Source organism: Medicago sativa, chromosome 4 (genome assembly GCF_051527215.1).
Source record: "Medicago sativa cultivar Bolivia chromosome 4, Bolivia_mono, whole genome shotgun sequence".
In the NCBI taxonomy this organism is placed as follows: domain Eukaryota; kingdom Viridiplantae; phylum Streptophyta; class Magnoliopsida; order Fabales; family Fabaceae; genus Medicago; species Medicago sativa.
Window position 1 is genome coordinate 33,282,557 of NC_140752.1, and position 20,071 is coordinate 33,302,627.

Below are 20,071 nucleotides of genomic sequence, written 5' to 3' on the forward strand. Positions count from 1 at the left end.
TACTTATATTTTTAAAATCGGGTGAATAATAGCTTGTGCAAGAATAAGAAGAACAAATGATGTGTAATTTCAAATTCACTAGACCCAACAATAAAAACAATATTATTAGATCATTCATAATTACACGAATGTCAGTAATTTCTCTTATATCTTTTAATATGTCAGTAATTTATATCTTTTAATAATTTCTCTTATATAAGAGAAATTACTGACATATTAAAAGATATAAGAGAAATTACTGACATTCGTGTAATTATGATTTTAATAATTTCTCTTATATCTTTTAATATCTTTTAAATTATTATCTTTTAATAATATCTTTTAAATTATTATCTTTTAATAATTTCTCTTATATCTTTTTAATATCTTTTAAATTATATATATCTTTTTTTTAATATCTTTTAAATTATATATTAATATATTAATTTTAATATCTTTTAAATTATATATTAAATTATATCATATCTTTTTTTTAAATTATATCTATATCTTTTAATTATCATTATCATTCATAATTACACGAATGTCAGTAATGTAATTTCTCTTGGTGATGAATTTTCTCTTTTATAAACACATTTTCAAATGACATTTTATCAGATGTGGGATTCATAACATCAACCCTCATTTTTCTATAGCAGCTATACACGGCCTATTGAATCCTTCTTTTGAACTAAATCTTACAAAAATATATATATATATATATATATATATATATATATATATATATATATATATATATATATATATATATATATATGTTTCCCTCCCACCTGCTTACTCGGTCCACTAGAAATATCCACTTTCAATGCCCCCATAGATCTTTCCTTCAAACTCATCCCCCTGTTTTTGTTTGATCACCTTCAACCATAAACCCTTATTTTCATCTCTCTTTCTCCACAAATGTGAGGTGTGGCATATCAGTTGATTATGACACGACACGACACCACACAAACACACACACTTATGGAATTTGATACAATTTATGTTTGTAATGTTGCAAGTGAAGCATTTGTTTTTAACATCGTATCTTTGATTTCGGATATACAATTGATCCATTTAACGTATAAGGTAAGGCACCAATTTGGGGATTCATGATACATCTTCTATTGTTATCACTATACGCTGAACTGAACTTGTGATGTTATGATTCTATTGGTTATTTTATTCTTCAGAAGGTAGCTGCACGTTCAAGTATAACACGAGCATAATCTCTCTTCATTGTTTTTGTTTTTCAGAAGGTAGTTACACAGTTAAAACTATTTAGTGTAAAGTATGTACACATTTTTGACATACAACATTCTTAAGACCACGTTAAAGTATGTACCATATGCCTTCATTAGCATAGTTTTACAGATTCCTCTCATCTCATCTTCTCCAATGGGTATTTTTGTTCAGCTGTTTTACATTTTCTTACTGTTTCTAGTTTCTTTTCTAGCTCATTTCCTTTTTATTTTCTTATTTTTCTAGAGACCATAAAAAATATTGTGTTCCTTTTCCATATACTTTCTTCTTCATGTTAGATCTAATTCCAATTTTCCTATTTCATCTGATTCTCGCAATTTATGCTCAGTTTCAATCGATGTTCTTCTTCATTCTTTCGTTTTCGGCATGCTCCAATTCTCCAAATTTCTCTTGGGTTTGAAATTATTGTGAAATATGCTCCATGCTCTATTTTACTTTATTGGTTTTTCAAAATGCAAGGGTTAAACTGTTCAAGATCAATTACCATCGATGATTTTGAATTTTTGGTTCGATTTCTGTCCAGATCACCTGTAATCTTCATCTCTATGAAGCAGTGGTTCTTGAAGTCTACGATCGTCTTGCTTCAATGTTTTGTCTAGGATTTGTAACTTATTTGTATCATAAGAATCTCGATGTTGCACCTGGTTTAGTTGTCCATAACTGATTGTGTTGGATTTCAATTTGATCGGAATCACTTGATTTGTTACTATTGACGTATGTACTCAGATACATACTGTCTAGTTATGTCTTTGCTGCTATTCTTGCCTGTCATTAAAGTTTGTGAACAATGATGAAATTTGTTTGGATGTCAGCACAACCTTCCTCAAGCGGCACATATCGGAATGTTTACGTTTCTAATATGAGAATTGATAACAGTTTCGCACTATCAATTGTTCGATACAAGCTTTATTGGCTTGTTGTAAGCTTATGTGGTGGCTAAGACGTCATATGAGCTTCTGCCATGGATAAGTGTCAATCTTTTGCTTATGTACGGTGGTTAAACATTAAGGTATAGTTTGTGTTTGGTGGTTAAGATTTTGTCCTATGAATTTGTTGATGTTGGTTTATGCCCTATGGTGGTTAAGCATTCTAGCTTATGTTAGGCGCTCAAGACTTGAGTTACGACTTCTGTTTAATGGTTAAGATGAGTTTGTTTGTTGCTATAGAAAACAATACAACAATGACATATACCAACACCACCTTAACCATGCTAGCAGCCTCAACCTTCTCTAACAGTTTACACCAAATACTAATCTTTAACAGCATACAAATGCAACAGGCTTCAGAAACGTCATCACATGCAAAATACTCTAAGTCCTAATAACCTATGCCTCCTACATGACTTTAGTTAGCATGATTTTTTAAAGTTACATTCTCCCCCGCAAGTTTCTCTTTGGTTCTAAAGAGTCTAACAATAAAATTCGCACATACTACGTGTTGAGAAGTGGGTAGTCTCTTGTTCGAATCCGCGCCTATGCATATAAAATTTTCTTATAGCTATTGTTTGAAACATACTTCAAGATGTACCCGTAATAATTTGTCAATGTCATTAGCTGCTAGATATTTAATCCTTTTATCCTTGATGCCAACCACTCAAGTCCTAACAAGTTGTCTCCTACTTAGCTTCACATGCCTTAAAATTCATAAGGAAACAAAAGAGAGTAAAACTTTGTAGATTTGATATTGCAGAGAGATATCTAATCAAAAGAGATCAGGAAAAATAAAAGAGATCGTTAATGGAATAATGGTAGCAATTTGAGATGCAATATTTCTATGAAGCTTGTCTTGATTTTGATACCCTTTTCATAATGGCTCTTCGTCGTGCCTAGGCAATAGATGCACTTGTTGGTGCTACAAAAATTATGGAAGTAATGCCACCAAAACAATATAATTGGAGGGTCATCATTGACAGTTGATTTGCATAATGGGGATGTTTCAGAAAGGCTATTGACATTTGTATTTGCTAATAATATTTTGTTTCAATTAGGTTCACTATGGCACCAAAACAGGGATTCATGATGCAATAGTTCAATAAATGTTACTGAACCCAAATTGCAGCTGATCAAAGATACAGATGAGAAGGATATTGATCCTACATTCTATAGGAAACTTATAGGATCATTAAGGTTGCAATACAAGACGTGACTTAGCATACAATGTTTGTATAGTAAGTAGATTTATGGAAAGACCAAAATCCTTAGGTACGTTAGTGGTACAAGAGATTATGGAATTTTGTTTCCATCTGAGAACAGAGTTACAGAGGATCGCTGAGGTATAGAGGATCATAGTGCAGAGGGTCATGGTCCAGAGGATCATGAAATCACGTTTCCATCTGGGACCAGAGGATCATGGAACCACGTTTCCACAGAGGATAGGAAGCCAACTGCTGGCTACATGTTCTTCTATTGTGGAGCACCAATATCGTGGAGCTCGATGAAAGAATCGGTAGTTTCTCTTTCACAATGAGAAGCAGAAAATATAACTGCATCACTCTGTGCATGTCAAGCAGTTTGATCACTAGTTAATTTGTCTGGCATGAATGAGGTGGTGTTGGCTTATATAATATGTAATTGCTGCACTAGTCATAGATACCTCTTAATATCAAAGAAAGAATCACCAAAGCATGATCATGTCTTAACAATGTCCTTGCACCAATGAAAGAGAAGCAGAGCACCAAGCCACCAACAAACTTCGAAATGGAAACAACAACAAGCAAACTTATCAACATTCCTTTATCCAATCTCCAAACTAGACAGAATGTACCTGAGGACATATGTAAACAGTACCTAATCAGCCCGGACGTCTAGGTTCACGACAATTTTTCCCTAGCTTAAACCATGCAAGAAGAGTCGACCTAAGATCACACAATTAGGAAAATGCACACAGAAATCAACATCACTCAACTCCAATATCAGCCACGGTTGAAGCCAACACTTAGTATATCAAAGTCGATAATGAAAAATTTGTTACAAGTCAAGTGAAAAACAAAAACAACGAAAGTGGTATGTCAAATATGTACATACTTTACACCACATAGTCTTAACTGCGTAACTGCCTTCTGAAAAACAAAAACAACGAAAGTGTTGATAAGTGACATACCTAAATTGCAACATTTCTATTAAGAAAATAACACAATGACATAAATTGTATCAAATTTTATAAGTGTGTGTGTCAATAATCAATTGATATCCCAAACCTCACATTGGTGGGAAAGTGGTGATGGAGGAAGAGAAATTAAAAAAGGGTTTATGGTTGAAGGAAAGATACGTGGTGTATTGAAAGTGGGTATGGAAGTAGTTCCAGGAATTGATTTTCAAAAGAATGCAGGTGCGAGGGAAACATAATTTTTCTTTTAAGATTTGATTCAAAAGAAAGATTATTGATTAACACTTAATCACTTAATTATAAAAATCTCTCTTTAACACCGTAGAGATCTTTAATACTTTTCTGATTAATTAAGAACTTGAGAAGAATGCACAGCATTAGTTAATAATAGTTGGAAAATGCTAACCGGTGCTCCGGGAACACCGATTAGCATGACCCATAATGTTTCCTTTTATGGTAATTATTACAGTAGTTATTACATTGAAAACTGTGTAATTATTACAAAAAAAGTCAAAAATGTTTCCTTTTATGATAATAATTACCTCTTTTTAGTATCCTTAACCAGTGCCTCAGAAACACCGATTAGCATGACCCATAATATTTTCTTAGTTATATCAAATATTGAGGCGTTGAAGAACAGTACAATTTCAAGCATCCACTCCCTATGAAACATGGACTCTGACACGACACTGACACAGACACGTCGACATCGCTAATGTAAAAAATATAGGACACCGACACCGTTACATATATGTTAATTTATTTAAAGATGAACTTAAAATGAAAACTAAAATACATATATAAACATCTAACTTGAGCAATTTATGTCATTAGAAAAAGTTCTACAACAAGATATCATAGTATTTGACCTTTATTTATTCATCTACTGTCAAAAAATATGTAACTCTTGTATCTATGGTGTGCGGAAGCAAGAGAGAATTTTTTTTTTATATATTTGTCTATGTTGTCTGACACGACTCGTATGAGTGTTACACAGGTGCCGGACACCGATCGTAAGAGTGTCGACGTAAAGAAAAAAACAATTATTTGGGACACCGGTTCGACACGTGTCGTACGGGTGTCAGACACCGACGCGTGTCGGACACCGCGACACGCTTAGTCCTAGAGGTGTTCGTGCTTCATAGTCCACTCCCAACAATTAAAATAATCAAAAAGCAATATTGTTAATTAATTCTTAACCATTAGTTATGAAGTTGTCTTTTGTATTTTTTTAATAGAAAAGACGTATTTTTTTAATAGAAAAGACAACTTTTGTATTTTTTTAATAGAAAAGACGTATTTTTTTAATAGAAAAGACAATACAGAACTTTGGGTTAAGAACTACAGCAAGAATGCACATGATTAGTTAATAACATTACTTACAAGGTGAGGATTTCCTCCATTTATAAACAAAATGTTAGACAACATTTCATTCAATGTGGGGCTATAACACCACTATTCATATTTCTATCAGGAGTGTTGTACAACCTATTGAATCTTTCATTTCAACTAAATCTTTGACTCAAGATCCTTCAAAAAAATATGTTTTCCTTCCATCTGCCACTTACTTACTCAGCCCACTAGAAAATCAATTTCTGGGACTGCTTTCATATCCACTTTCAAATTTCAATACCTCTCCCACCTCTAAACTCTTCCGAGTGTCTTTGTTTGAGCACCTTCAATTCAACCATAAATTTTTATTTTTTCAACTCTTTACCTCCATCACCACTTCTCCTCCAATGTGGGATATGTTGTGGCATGGTAAGTGTGAGGTTAGTTAAAAGTTCCACATTGCTTGGAAAAGTGGAGGTTGAACAAAGTATATGATATATCAATTTGTTACTTTCACACATACATAGTTTGCTACAATTTATGTCAATGTGTTGTTTTCTCACTTAAAATGTTTGCAGGTAACAATTGAGGACCACCCTCACTTTCCTGGGAAGCATGCATCTATTCATCCATGTCGAAATGGAGAAATGATGAAGAAAACCATTGATGTGTTGATATCACGTGGAGTTGAGGCCTAAGTTGACAAGTAAAAAAAAAAAAAACTGTTGTAGAAGTGACTCAAAATTGGAGTTTGGAGTGCAAAATCATGTTTGCTGGAAGACCCAAAATCGGCGGCCGATTTTGGAAATCGGGGCCCGATTTTGGCTGCCTTTGGGAGACTTCTTGTTCTGGAAAAATCGGCGGCCGATTTTGGAAATCGGGGCCCGATTTTGCGTAACAGTTTTTTTTTTCAGAAACATATTTTTGGGCCAAATTTGTTACAATTTTAAGGGAGTTACTTTTACTATAAATATAGGCATTGTATCAGTGTAAACTGAGAGATAGAGGGGGCTGAAACATACTTCAAGATGTACCCGTAATAATTTGTCAATGTCATTAGCTGCTAGATATTTAATCCTTTTATCCTTGATGCCAACCACTTAAGTCCTAACAAGTTGTCTCCTACTTAGCTTCACATGCCTTAAAATTCATAAGGAAACAAAAGAGAGCAAAACTTTGTAGATTTGATATTGCAGAGAGATATCTAATCAAAAGAGATCAGGAAAAATAAAAGAGATCGTTAATGGAATAATGGTAGCAATTTGAGATGCAATATTTCTATGAAGATTTTTGTATGGTCTCAAAAAAAAAAAAGGAAAATAAAAAGGGAATGAACTAGAAAATACACTAAAACAGATTGAAAATGTAAAAACAACGGAACAAAAGTATATTAATAAAGGCAAAATGATTACAACAAGCCATTATATTTTGAACATCTCTAATTATAACTTTGTCTTAAGAATGTGGTATGTCAAATATGTACATACTTTACACCACATAGTCTTAACTGCGTAACTGCCTTCTGAAAAACAAAAACAACGAAATAAGTGGTGACATACCTAAATTGCAACGTTTCTATTAAGAAAATAACACATTGACACAAATTTTATAAGCGTGTGTGTCAATAATCAATTGATATCCCAAACCTCACATTGGTGGGAAAGTGGTGATGGAGAAAGAGAAATTAAAAAAGGGTTTATGGTTGAAGGAAAGTATTGAAAGTGGGTATGGAAGTAGTTCCAGGAATTGATTTTCAAAAGAATGCAGGTGCGAGGGAAACATAATTTTTCTTTTAAGCATAATTTTTTTCTTTTAAGCATAATTTTTCTTTTAAGATTTGATTCAAAAGAAAGATTCAATAAGAACTAGCAAGAATGCACATGATTGATTAGTTAATAACATTACTTACAAGGTGAGGATTTCCTCCATTTATAAACAAATTTTTAGACAACATTTCATCCAATGTGGGGCTATAACACCACTATTCATATTTCTATCAGGAGCTATGTTGTACAACCTATTGAATCTTTCTTTTCAACTAAATCTTTGACTCAAGATCCTTCAAAACAATATGTTTTCCTTCCATCTGCCACTTACTTACTCAGCCCACTAGAAAATCAATATCTGGGACTGCTTTCATATCCACTTTCAAATTTCAATACCTCTCCCACCTCTAAACTCTTCCGAGTGTCTTTGTTTGAGCACCTTCAATTCAACCATAAATCTTTTTTTTTTCAACTCTTTACCTCCATCACCACTTCTCCTCCAATGCGGGATATGTTGTGGCATGGTAAGTGTGAGGTTAGTTAAAAGTTCCACATTGCTTGGAAAAGTGGAGGTTGAACAAAGTATATGATATATCAATTCATTACTTTCACACATACATAGTTTGCTACAATTTATGTCAATGTGTTGTTTTCTCACTTAAAATGTTTGCAGGTAACAATTGAGGACCACCCCCACTTTCCTGGGAAGCATGCATCTATTCATCCATGTCGAAATGAAGAAATAATGAAGAAAACCATTGATTTGTTGATGTCACATGGAGTTGAGTCTGAAGTTGATATGTGAAGCATTTGTTTCAAATAACATTGATTCTCTCTTAAAACTAATTCTGGTAACACCATCCACTTATTATAAATTAATTAATAATTGGGCTAATTTCCTTTGAGCTATGTACATATTTTGAAACACCACATTCTTAAGACTATTTTGCTTTAAAAACTATGCAAGATATTTGAAGTTCCCTGCTATTCTGCAGGTTACATTATGGTTTCCAAGATATTGTTGCGATTGTTCAATTTAAGAACTTTTAGGTTTTCATTGCATTGATTAGGTCCCTCATCTATCACACCATTCTTTGGAACATCAAATGTGTTATTATGTAATGAAAAATTGATGAAATGTGATATCCTAAGTTTGAACCATGGCACCATAGGTTTTACGCAAACACTTGTACGACTAAGTTTGTAAGTATTTTTCTTGAATTTGAACAAGACTATTGGATTATTTCAGTCTTCAATTTTGGGATTTTTTTTACATTAAACTTGAGTTCAAATGTGCGCAATTACAATCAACCTGAGTTTGGATGTGCACAATTGAAATGAATACTAATTTTTTTGGGACTAGCGATGATCTCTGATTGTGTTGTTTGAAAGTACACTTTAAGAAACAGAGAGAGAAAGAGAGAGTCCTTCAATTTGGGGTGTGAAAAGTACAATATTAATTTATATCAATTTGGTCTCTTCCCAAAATTCTGTGATAATGCTACAAATACAATGGTCTGGTCTTGAACTAATGATAACTTATTCTCAGTTATTGATATTTGTTTGTAGAAAAATTTCGTTTAGGCTTTGTTTGCGAGTTTTGAGAGGAGGGGAAGGAAAGGCTTATGAGGGGAAGGGAAGGGAAGGAAGGGAAGGGAGAAAGGAGGGAAAATCTTCCCCTTGTTTGGGAGTTAAAGAAACCAACAAGGAAAGGAGATGGAGGGCTTATGTGATAATTTTATTGTTTTACCAGTTTTTTCTCATAAAATCAATGCATTGTGTTATACTTTGTAATTTATCTTGTAAATTATAATTGGAATTTTGAATTATTATGAGAACAAAATTGTCAATTTGTATGTTTAACCCCCCAAAACCCCCCAATTTGGGGGAACTTTAAATTTGGACAAATGAAACCCTTCAAAACCCCCCAAAATCTTTCCATGGTTTTTTGAAACTGTCAAACAAGGGTTTACCTCTCCACAAGCCTTTCCTTCCCCTCCCATCCCCTCCAAAACCCAACTCGCAAACAAAGCCTTAAAGATGTCTTTCTTGAATAATAAACTCCCCCCTGATGAGAATCTCAAACAGGCCGTTCTTTAAAATTGGTGAGGTTTAAAGCATAATTTAATATGAGGTTTTTTTTTTTTTTTTGTTTGTATACGAGACATTCTTGTTTATAAAATTTAATGTGAAACTATATTAAGAACAAGTGATTTGTTGTTTCAACTTCACCACATCCACTTACACAATGAATTCTATTAGGCATGGAATTTCTAGATAAAAAAATAAAAAACAACACTATTGATTAATTTTTAATCAATATTGCTCGCCGCCATCTTCCACTTCACTACGAAGATAGACGGTGCAGCATTTGATTAAATATGTACAAATAATATTGCTTGTTATGTAAGAATTTCTCTCATTTATAAACACATTTTTCATAGCATATTGTATTCAATGTGAGACTTTTATCGGCAACTCTCCTTTCTTATTTTAAACGGTAACTTTATTGTACTCAGATATTTAAAACTAAATACTCCACACAACGATCTTTGAAAAATATGTTTCCCTTCCGCCTACTACTTGCTTACTCAGACCAATGTAAAATGAATTTTTGTTTCCATATCCACTTTCAATACCAGCTATCTGAGATCTTTGCACAAGTTCTCCAAACTCTTCCACATGTTTTTGTTTGAGCACCCTCACCCATAAACCCTTTTTCTCAACTCTCTTCTTCCATCAGCCACATGGGAAGCATATTCATCCATGTCGACATGGAGCAGCAATGAAGAAAATCATTGATACATTTGATTATTGTGGCGAATCATAATGGAACGTTAAGAGCTTGAGAAGAAATACATAACATTAGTCAATAATATTACTTGTCCGGTAAATACTTCATCCATTTATAAACACATTTTCAAATTATATTTTGTCCAATGTGGGGATTCTTAGCACCAACACTCATTTTTCTTTCAGCGGTTATATATGTTGTACAACCTATTGCATCTTTCTTTTAAACTAAATCCTCCACCCAAAGGGTCGATCTTCCAAATAAATTTGTTTCCCTTCGATCTGCCTCTCCCCTCTCCAAAACCTTTCTTCATCTCTCTTCCTCCATCACTGCTTCCAATGTGAGATATGGCATATCAATTGATTATGGACACACTCAGAGACACACTTATATAATTTGCTACAATTTGTGCCAATGTGCTATTTTCTAACTTTAATGCAGGACAGTAACAATTAAGGACCACCCTCACTTGCCTGGGAAGCATGCATATATTCATCCATGTTGATATGCTTCAAGTTGAGAAGATAACCCTTTGCTTTCATTTCGGATGTACAACTGATTTTTTTGATGTAAACTGCCATTTTCACTTATCAGATACGAATTCTGGTAACACCATCCATTTTTTCCTCATTACTTATTATAGATTAATTATTTGGCTGTCACTAATCAATAATTCGGTGCAATGAACCCTTGATATTGAATAGTGATTATATATACCGTTTTTGCCATTGTGTCTTAAATATTATGCACAGCCTAAAGAAAGATGTTGTAGTCTAAAGTGCATTTTCTGTTCAAATAAAAATGATTTCATTTCTAATTTTTTATATACACCATTGTTCAAAAAAAAATTATATAAGCCAAAACACTAGCGGACCTGTCAGACACATTGATAATCTCCTTCTGAAATTCAGGTCTTCAATCTTTGAAAAATGAGATATTTCATCATATGTCTACACGGAAAATAGCCGCAATCAATTATACGTTAAAGAACAAGTGATTTGTTGTTTCAACACCTAGACCACTTCACTAAAAACTATTTACAAGCAATATTTTTTATTAACTCTTAATCAATCATTTGCCAATGTTTGAACTTGCGTTGGGGAATCTTCTGCAAAACTTGAACAAAAAGAAGAAGATGATGGTGATTGCACATAAATTCAAAAGCGTACGACACACTAAGCTTTAGGTTCGATCCGCCCCAACTAGTTTATGTCAGGCGAAAGTAAACTAGTATTTTGGCGAATCTTTTCAGGATAATTTGGAGACCTTGAAACGAATTACAAAATGAAATCAAACGTATCAATCATATATTGTAGAATCAAATTTTCTCATTTAATCTCATTCACTAAAGAAAAAAAAGAAATGATTTAATATCATTTTCGACCAAGTTGATAAAGGGAAACATCTTTTTATGAGTTTGTAACAATGTTATATCTAGAAAGGTATATCACAGTTTGTTCAAAATTAAACACCAAAGATTAAAATGGTAAAGTGGTCACAAAACGCATTGTTAAATAAATCTAATTACAATAGGAAGAACAAATCATATCTACTTTCGAATTCACTAGACCCATCAATAAAAAAATATTATTTATTCATTCCTAATCACAAGGTTATCGGAGATATCTCTCATCTCTTAAGAGAGATATCGGATAGACCAGTGATTAAGAACAAATACATATCATTAATAGGTGATGATTTTTCCCCTTCTATAAACACATTTTCAAATGAAATTTAATCTGATGTAGGACTCATAACATCAACCCTCATTTTTCTATAGCAGCTATGTTATACGACCTATTGAATCTTTCTTTTGAACTAAATCTTACAAAAAAAATAAATATGTTTCCCTCCCCCCTACTTACTCGGTTCACTAGAAATATCCACTTTAAATGCCCCCATAGATCTTTCCTTCAAACTCATCCCCCTGTTCTTTTTTATCACCTTCAACTATAAACCCTTATTTTCGTCTCTCTTTCTCCACCAATGTGAGGTGTGCTATATCAATTGATTATCAACACGACGACACCACACAAACACACGCACTTATGAAATTTGATACAATTTATTTCAAATGTTACTTATTGGTAATGTTGCAAGCAAAACTTTCGTTTTTAATATCATATCTTTGATTTCGGATATACAAGTGATCCATTTAACGCATTAGGTAAGACACCAAAATGGGAATTCATGATACATCTTCTATTGTTATCACTATGACTTGAACTGAATTTGTGATGTTATGATTCTATTGATGATTTTATTCTTCAGAAGGTAGCTACACGTTCAAGTATAACACGAGCATAATCTCTCTTATACACATTTTTGTTGTTTTTGTTATTCAGAAGGTAGTTACATAGTTAAGATTATGGTGTAAAGTATGTACATATTTGACATACCACATTCTGAAGACTACTTCATAATTAGAGCTGTTAAAAATATCATTTTGAGTGACCTTTCTTATTTTGTTTATGTACCATTTGCCTTCATTAGTATAATTTTACAGCTTCCTCTCATCTCATCTTCTCCAATGAACAATTTTGTTCCACTGTTTTACCTTTTTTCTGTTTCTGGTTTCCTTTCTAGTTCATTCCCTTTTTATTTTCCTATTTTTCTTGAGACCATAATAAAAATTGTGTTCCTTTTCTATAGTTTACTTCAGCTTTGATATACTTCCTTCTTCATTTTTTATCTAAATCCAGTTTTCCTTTTTCCTTCTTACAATATATGCTTAGTTTTGATATTGATATGGTTCCGATCAATGTTCTTATTCATTCTTTCATTTTCGGCATGCTCCAATTCTCCAAATTTCTGCTCGGTTTTGAAATTATTGTAAAATATGCTCTATACTTGATTTTGCTTTATATGTTTTTTTCTAAATTCAAGGGTTAAATTGTTCAAGATCAATTACGATTGATGATTTTTGAATTTTGGTTCGATTTCTGTCCAAATCACCTGTAATCTTGATCTCTATGAAGCAGTGGTTCTTGAAGTCTATGATCGTCTTGCTTCAGTGTTTTTCTAAATAATTATTTTCATCGATGTTGCATCTGGTTTAGTCTTTGCTGCTATTGTTGTGTGTTCTTGCCTGTCATTGAAGTTTGTGAACACGGATGAAATTTGCTTGGATGTCAGCACAACCGTCCTCAAGCAGCACAGATCAGAATGTTTACTTCTAATATGAGAATTGATAACAGTTTGGCACTACCAATTGTTCGAGCATATGCTTCTTTATTGCTCCTTTATTGATATTAACTTTGTTTAAAGCTCATATTAATATTTTGGACTGAAATATATTGAATTCTACAACGCAACGTGCAGGTTATTGTCTAGTTCACATTCAATACCCCACAAATCTTTCCTTTAAACTCTTCCACATGTGTTTCTACAGCGCAACCATAAACCTTTTTTTTCAACTCTATTCCTCCATCACCAGTACCACTTCTCCACCAGTGTGAGATGTGGCATATCAATTTATTACCGACGCACAAACACACACTTATTAAATTTGCTACAATTTATGTCAATGTGTTATTTTTTTACTGAAAAATTAATTATTATTATTACGCTCACTATGGCACCAAATTGTTTTTTCAAGTAGACTCAACATGACACCAAAATGGGGATTCATGATGCATCTTCTCTTGTTATTACTATGAACTGAACGGAACTTGTAATGTTTTAATTCTATTGATGATTTTATTATTTTTGTTTTTGATTTTCGTAAGGTAACACGAGCATCATCTCCCTTATCAACACACTTATTGTACATGTGGTGTAAACTATAGTCATACGGGGTTGGAAAATTTTCCTTCGAGATACGTACATATTTGACCATGACATTCCACATTCTCAAGACTACGTTATTATTAGTCCTCCTGTATAAAGGTATCATGTCTCTCGGCTACTATCCGCACTGTTCTCATTAATAAAATGGGGATTCATGATATTGATACATCTTCTCATGTTATCACTATGATCTGAATTTTACTTGTGATATTATGATTCTATTGATGATTTATACTTCTTTTTTTTTTTTTTGTTTTTTATTTTATTTCCATAAGGTTGTTACATGCATGTTGCAGTATAACACAACTACACAGGCATAATCTCTCTTACCGGATTGTTACACAGACAGTTATTGAACATGTGTTTCCTTTGAGACCACATTCTTAAGACTGTGTTGCTCAAAAAATGAAACTATGCTTGCACCCTACAATATAAAATAAGAGAACATTTAATGACTTGTAAAATTGGACTTCTTGTTTCTCAGATATTGTGATTGTTCATATGATTATTAGTTTTTCAGTACATTAATGATTAGGTTTCTAAACTATCACCATTCTTTTGAAGGTCAAATATGTAATTATGAAACGCAAAATTAATCAAATGTGATATCCTAAGCTTGGACCATTGCACCAAATGTTTTAGGCACATACTTGTACCACTAAACCATTATGCATATAGATCTCTGTAAGAATTTTTCTTCGATTATTTCAGTCTTCAATTTTGGAGAAACTTTTTTTTTACACTCAACTTGAATTCTGATGTGCAAAATTGAAATGATTACTTATTTTTTTAACAGACAAACACTGATTTTGTGTTGTTTGAAAGCAAGCTGGAGCTCCTGTGATTGTTACTGAATTTGATCCAATCTGTGCTCTTCAGGCTCTCATGGAAGGTTTCCAGGTTCTTGATGATGTTGTATCTTATGCTGACATCTTTGTTACCACCACCGGTAACAAGGACATCATCATGGTTGACAACATGAGGAAAATGAAAAACAATGCCATTGTTTCCAACATTGGTCACTTTGACAATGAAATTAATATGTCTGGACTTGAGAACTACCCTGGTGTGAAGCGCGTCACCATCAAGCCTCAAACCGACAGGTGGGTTTTCCCTGAGACCAACACCGGCATCATTGTCTTGGCTGAGGGTCGTTTGATGAACTTGGGTTGTGCTACTGGACACCCTAGTTTTGTGATGTCCTGCTCCTTCACCAACCAGGTCATTGCTCAGCTTGAGTTGTGGAATGAGAGGAAATTTGGAAGCTCATAAAACCGTAACTTTTTGGTTTGGATCTGAGCAATAGACAGACAGCACAAGAAAAACATAATTCTTCCATTTATAAAGCTCATTGACCATGTTTTTTTAACAAGAAAATATTTTATAATACTCTATCCAAGCACGAAATATGCAATGATTAAAACTAAAAATTATAGTTATATTGTTTCTGCTCTATGGTAGACAAAACAAAACAACAATTGTGCCAATACCACCTTACCTTAACCATGCCCGGTTATAATATTATTAGGTTCGAGAGATTAAAACAATTACTTTTATTTTTTATTATTGACAAATTTTAGTAATTTGTTCTAAGATTAATATTTAGTCCTTCATTTGAGTTTGAGTTCAAGACCTCCAACTACTTATTTCTTAACTCAATTCAGATGAGCTATCCAAATCCCCAACCACCCCTGAGACACACACTACATATATACTTTATACTAGACCATCCACCCGTGCTGCCGCACGGGTCATATCGATTGGAAACAAATGATGCAAATAAGCCCATATTAAAAGTTCTTGCGGTGCAATATTAAAAGTTTTTAAGAAAATGAAAACCAAATTAGCTAAAACAGTCCTCTATGTAGACTACATCAGAAAAGCTTTCTATTTCATGAAAATATCTTGGAAATAAAACATGTTAAACTTAGCAAATAAAAACCTTGGTGTTGCAAGGTAAAATGTTCCAAACAAAAATACAATAAAGAAAGCCCTCAATTGGGTAGGTTGGTGAAAACCTCCTTATAGACTACATTAGAAGTGCTGCTCATGCTTCGACCATTTTCATCAGTTATTAAAATTTTCAATCCACTCCTGGATGTCACTCTGGATATTGCAACATAAAGTTGACCATGAGAGAAGACGGGTTGAGGAAGATACACAGCAACTTCTTTCAGTGATTGTCCTTGACTCTTGTTGATTGTCATTGCAAAGCAAACAGATATAGGAAACTGTCTACGTTGGAATTTGAACGGTATTCTGCTATCAGACGGTTCTAGTGTCAGCCTAGGTATATATACCTTGTCACCAATGTTGGTACCTGTTATATTATTTGAAAAAGCAAACAAATTAATACAACTATAATATACACACACATACAACAAAAAACTACACAATATTATTTATAAATTTATAGTTTAACTTTTTTGTCAAATAAAACTTTACATACTAAATTTACTTTAAATTTATGTTGACTTATATGTCAAATTAGAAACTTAAATTTTCGCTAACTTTGTGTGACATGTAGTTCAAATTAATTAATTTTCAATTCAATTTAAACTAATATTTTCTATTAAATTTTTTGTAAGTGTGTCGGGTATCATACTAGTATCTCTGAAGATTGAACTCTCTAAAAGATATTTCCCGTAACTATGTGATTAATTAATAATTTTTTTTTTGATTTGATTGTTGCCATGTTGGGTTTAGTGAATTTGAAATTAGACATCATAGACTATTCTTGCTGCGCCCTCTTCTTGGGCATTTGTGCATCCTACCTTCCCGTGATAAGAGTGCGTAAGTTTCCCAGTTCTTTAATTTTTAGTTTAAAATTCATTAGATCCAACGATAAAAAAATATATTATTAATTAGTTCTTAATCAGTGAGATATCATAAATCTCTGTTAAAGTCTTAACGAAGAAGGTCTTAACGAAGATTTTCGAAATCTCTGTAACTAAGAGCAAATACACAATATTAATTGATGATTATATTCCCTATTCATATAAACACATATTTAAATAAATATTTGTCCAATGTGGGACCGATAACACCAACCTTTTCTATAGCAGCTATGTTGTACAATCTATTGAATCTTTCTTTTGAAATAAATCTTCCACCCACGAATCTTCAAAAACAATTATGTTTCCCTCCCACCTTCTTACTCAAGCAACTAGATAATCAACTTCCATATCCACTTTCAATACCCCCACAAATCTTTCCTTCAAATTCTTCCCTGTAGTTTTGTTTGAGCACCTTCAACCATGAACCTTTTTTTTTTCTTTTCAGCTTCTCCGTGAGTGTGAGATGTGGGATATTAATTGATTACCGACACCCAAACACACACTTATATAATTTGCTACAATTTATATCAATTTGTTATTTTCTTACTGAAAATAAAAATTAATAATTAGGCTCACTATGGAACCAAAATGGGGATTCATGATGCATATTCTCTTGTTATCACTATGAACTGCGCTGAACTTGTGATGTTTTGATTCTATTGATGATTTTAATCTTTTTTATTTTCATAAGGTAGCTGTGTGTTCATTTATAACACGAGCATAATCTCTCTTATCTACACAATTATTGTACATGTGGTGTAAATATAGTCATATGAAGTTGGACAGAATTTCTCTGAGATACTTACATATTTGACCATGACATACCACATTCATAAGACTATGTTGCTATTAGAGATGTAGAAAATTATAGATTAGGAGTTAGTTAGTTAGCTACTGATTAGTCATCCTATATAAATGCTTGATGTTATCATTTGGGGTTACCTTTCTTGTTTTACAACATATGGTATCAGAACACACATGATATCCTCCATGAAAATTTTTGTTTCGCTGTTTTAAATTTTCTTTCCATTTCTCGTTTCTATTCTAGTTCATTCCTTTTATTTTCCTATTCGTCGCAAATATTTCATTATCCTCTTCAATTTAGTTTTGAGTTTTGAGTTCGTTGGTGGCTGATGTCGAGAGATGTTGATTGCCACGTGCGTTTCCTTGTGTAATCTTTAGTTAATTCTTCTTGCATGTTTTGAGCACAGAAGCTTCAGCGTAAATTTTTTCGTGAACCTAGACGTTGTAGCTGCAATATCTGGTAATCATCTAGTCTGTTTTGGATTCCATTAGGTTCAATATGTCACCGGAATGGGGATTCATAATACATCTCCTCTTGTTACCACTATGATCTGAATTTAACTTGCGATGTAATCATTTATACTTTTTTTGTTGTTTTTTATTTTCTTTTCAGAAGGTTGTTGCATGCATGTTGCATTATAACACGGGCATAATATTGTTACACGGACAATTATTGTACATGGTGTTTCTGGGTGAATTTCCTTTCAGCTATGTACATATTTGAAATACCACATTCTTAAGACTGTTGCTCAAAAAGGAAAAACTATGTTTGCTCAAAAAAAGAAACTATGCTTGCTCCCTACAATATAAAATAAGACAACAGTTAATGACTGGTAAAATTGTACTTCTTGTTTCTTAGATACTGCCATTGTTCGTAAGACCATTAGTTTTTCATTACATTGATTAGGTTTCTAAACTATCACCATTCTTTGGAAGGTCAAATATGTAATTATGAAATGCAAAATTGATAAAATGTGATATCCCAAGTTTGGACCATTGCACGAAACGTCTTAGTCACATACTTGTACCACTAAACCATTATGCATATAGATCTTTGTAAAAAAAAATCTTGAATTTGAACAATACTCTTGGATTATTTCAGTCTTCAATTTTGGAAAAACCTTTTTTTTACACTCAATCAGATTTCGAATGTGCACAACTGAAATGAACACTGATTTCTTTGAACCGATGAACACCGATTTTGTGTTGTTTAAAAGCACATTTTCGGAAACATAGAATCCTTCAATTTAGTGGGTAAAAAGTACAACCTCAATTTATAAGCTCATAAAACCATAACTTTTTGGTTTGAGTCTGGGCAATAGACAACACAAGAAAAACATAATCCTTCAATTTATTAAGCTCATTGACCATGTTTTTTAAACAACAAAATATGTTATCATACTCTATCCAAGCACAAAATATGCAATGACTAAAACTGAAAATTAGTTATATTGTTTCTGCTATGGTAGAGAAAACAATACAACAATTACACATGCTTGCTACCTCAACCTTCCCTAAAAGGTTACACCAATACTAATCTTTATCAGCATATAATTGCATCCGTAAAATGATCACACAATGATACCCCTTGTTAATAAAATGTGCATACCGCATAATTATGCAGGTTAAATGCGCACTGCACTAGCCTCCCTCATATCAAACTGTCCGAGCCTAAAAAGTCATCGCACCCAAAACAAAATTATTCAAAGGCACTATAAAGGAAAATTATTCAAATTAACACTATAAAGGAAAATTATTCAAATTAACACTCTAATGAGACTTGAACCCATGACCAGATGCTAAAACATACTTGGCCGCACCACCAGGGGACTTGAACCCATGACCATAAACTAAAACATATGTGGCCGCGCCACTAAAGCACTGTGACCAGTTTTCAAATTCCTCACTTTATTGTATATAACTAATATTTGGTGCCATACATACAAAAAATTATGAATTCGGCTCTTTACCCAGCACATTTTGCTCATTCCCAATGGAAATTTCAAAAACACCCCTGTGTGAATTAACTCGCGCAAGTGTTAAATCTGCGTGACTTAACTCACGCTGCGTGCTGTTTTAAAGGCAGACAGAACCTCATTTCCTCATTCCCATCTAAAATCTCAAAAATCTCTCTCAAATCACCAAAATCCAAAATTCTTTCAACTTCAAATCAAACAACAATCAAATATTCTATAATTTCAACCACTGAAGACAAAAAAAAAAGTAATATTATCAATTAACTTTTATCCTAAATCATGTAAATTATAAGTCAATTAGAGGAGCTGTCAATGGTTTGAGGAAATTTTTGTATTGTTTTCATTTGATTCGATGTAATTCACTTTTATCCTTAATCATGTAACTCCAAAGGTGTTTTGACTCTTTTTAATGAGAAATCATGTAAA

At 32.9% G+C, this 20,071-nt stretch overlaps 1 protein-coding gene and 1 pseudogene across 1 annotated transcript; one reads left to right on the forward strand and one right to left on the reverse strand.

Moving 5' to 3' along the window:
* The first annotated feature begins 14,172 nt into the window (after positions 1-14,172).
* LOC146928881 (adenosylhomocysteinase pseudogene) lies at positions 14,173-15,300 on the forward strand (annotated as a pseudogene).
* A 722-nt stretch (positions 15,301-16,022) lies between these two features.
* LOC146928882 (uncharacterized) lies at positions 16,023-19,510 on the reverse strand. Its single transcript, XM_085707151.1, has 2 exons — positions 19,480-19,510; positions 16,023-16,348 (listed from the first exon to the last, which is right to left on the reverse strand). Exons 1-2 carry the CDS (start codon positions 19,508-19,510, stop codon positions 16,023-16,025), a joined length of 357 nt encoding a protein of 118 aa, XP_085563277.1.
* Between the last annotated feature and the right edge of the window lie 561 nt (positions 19,511-20,071).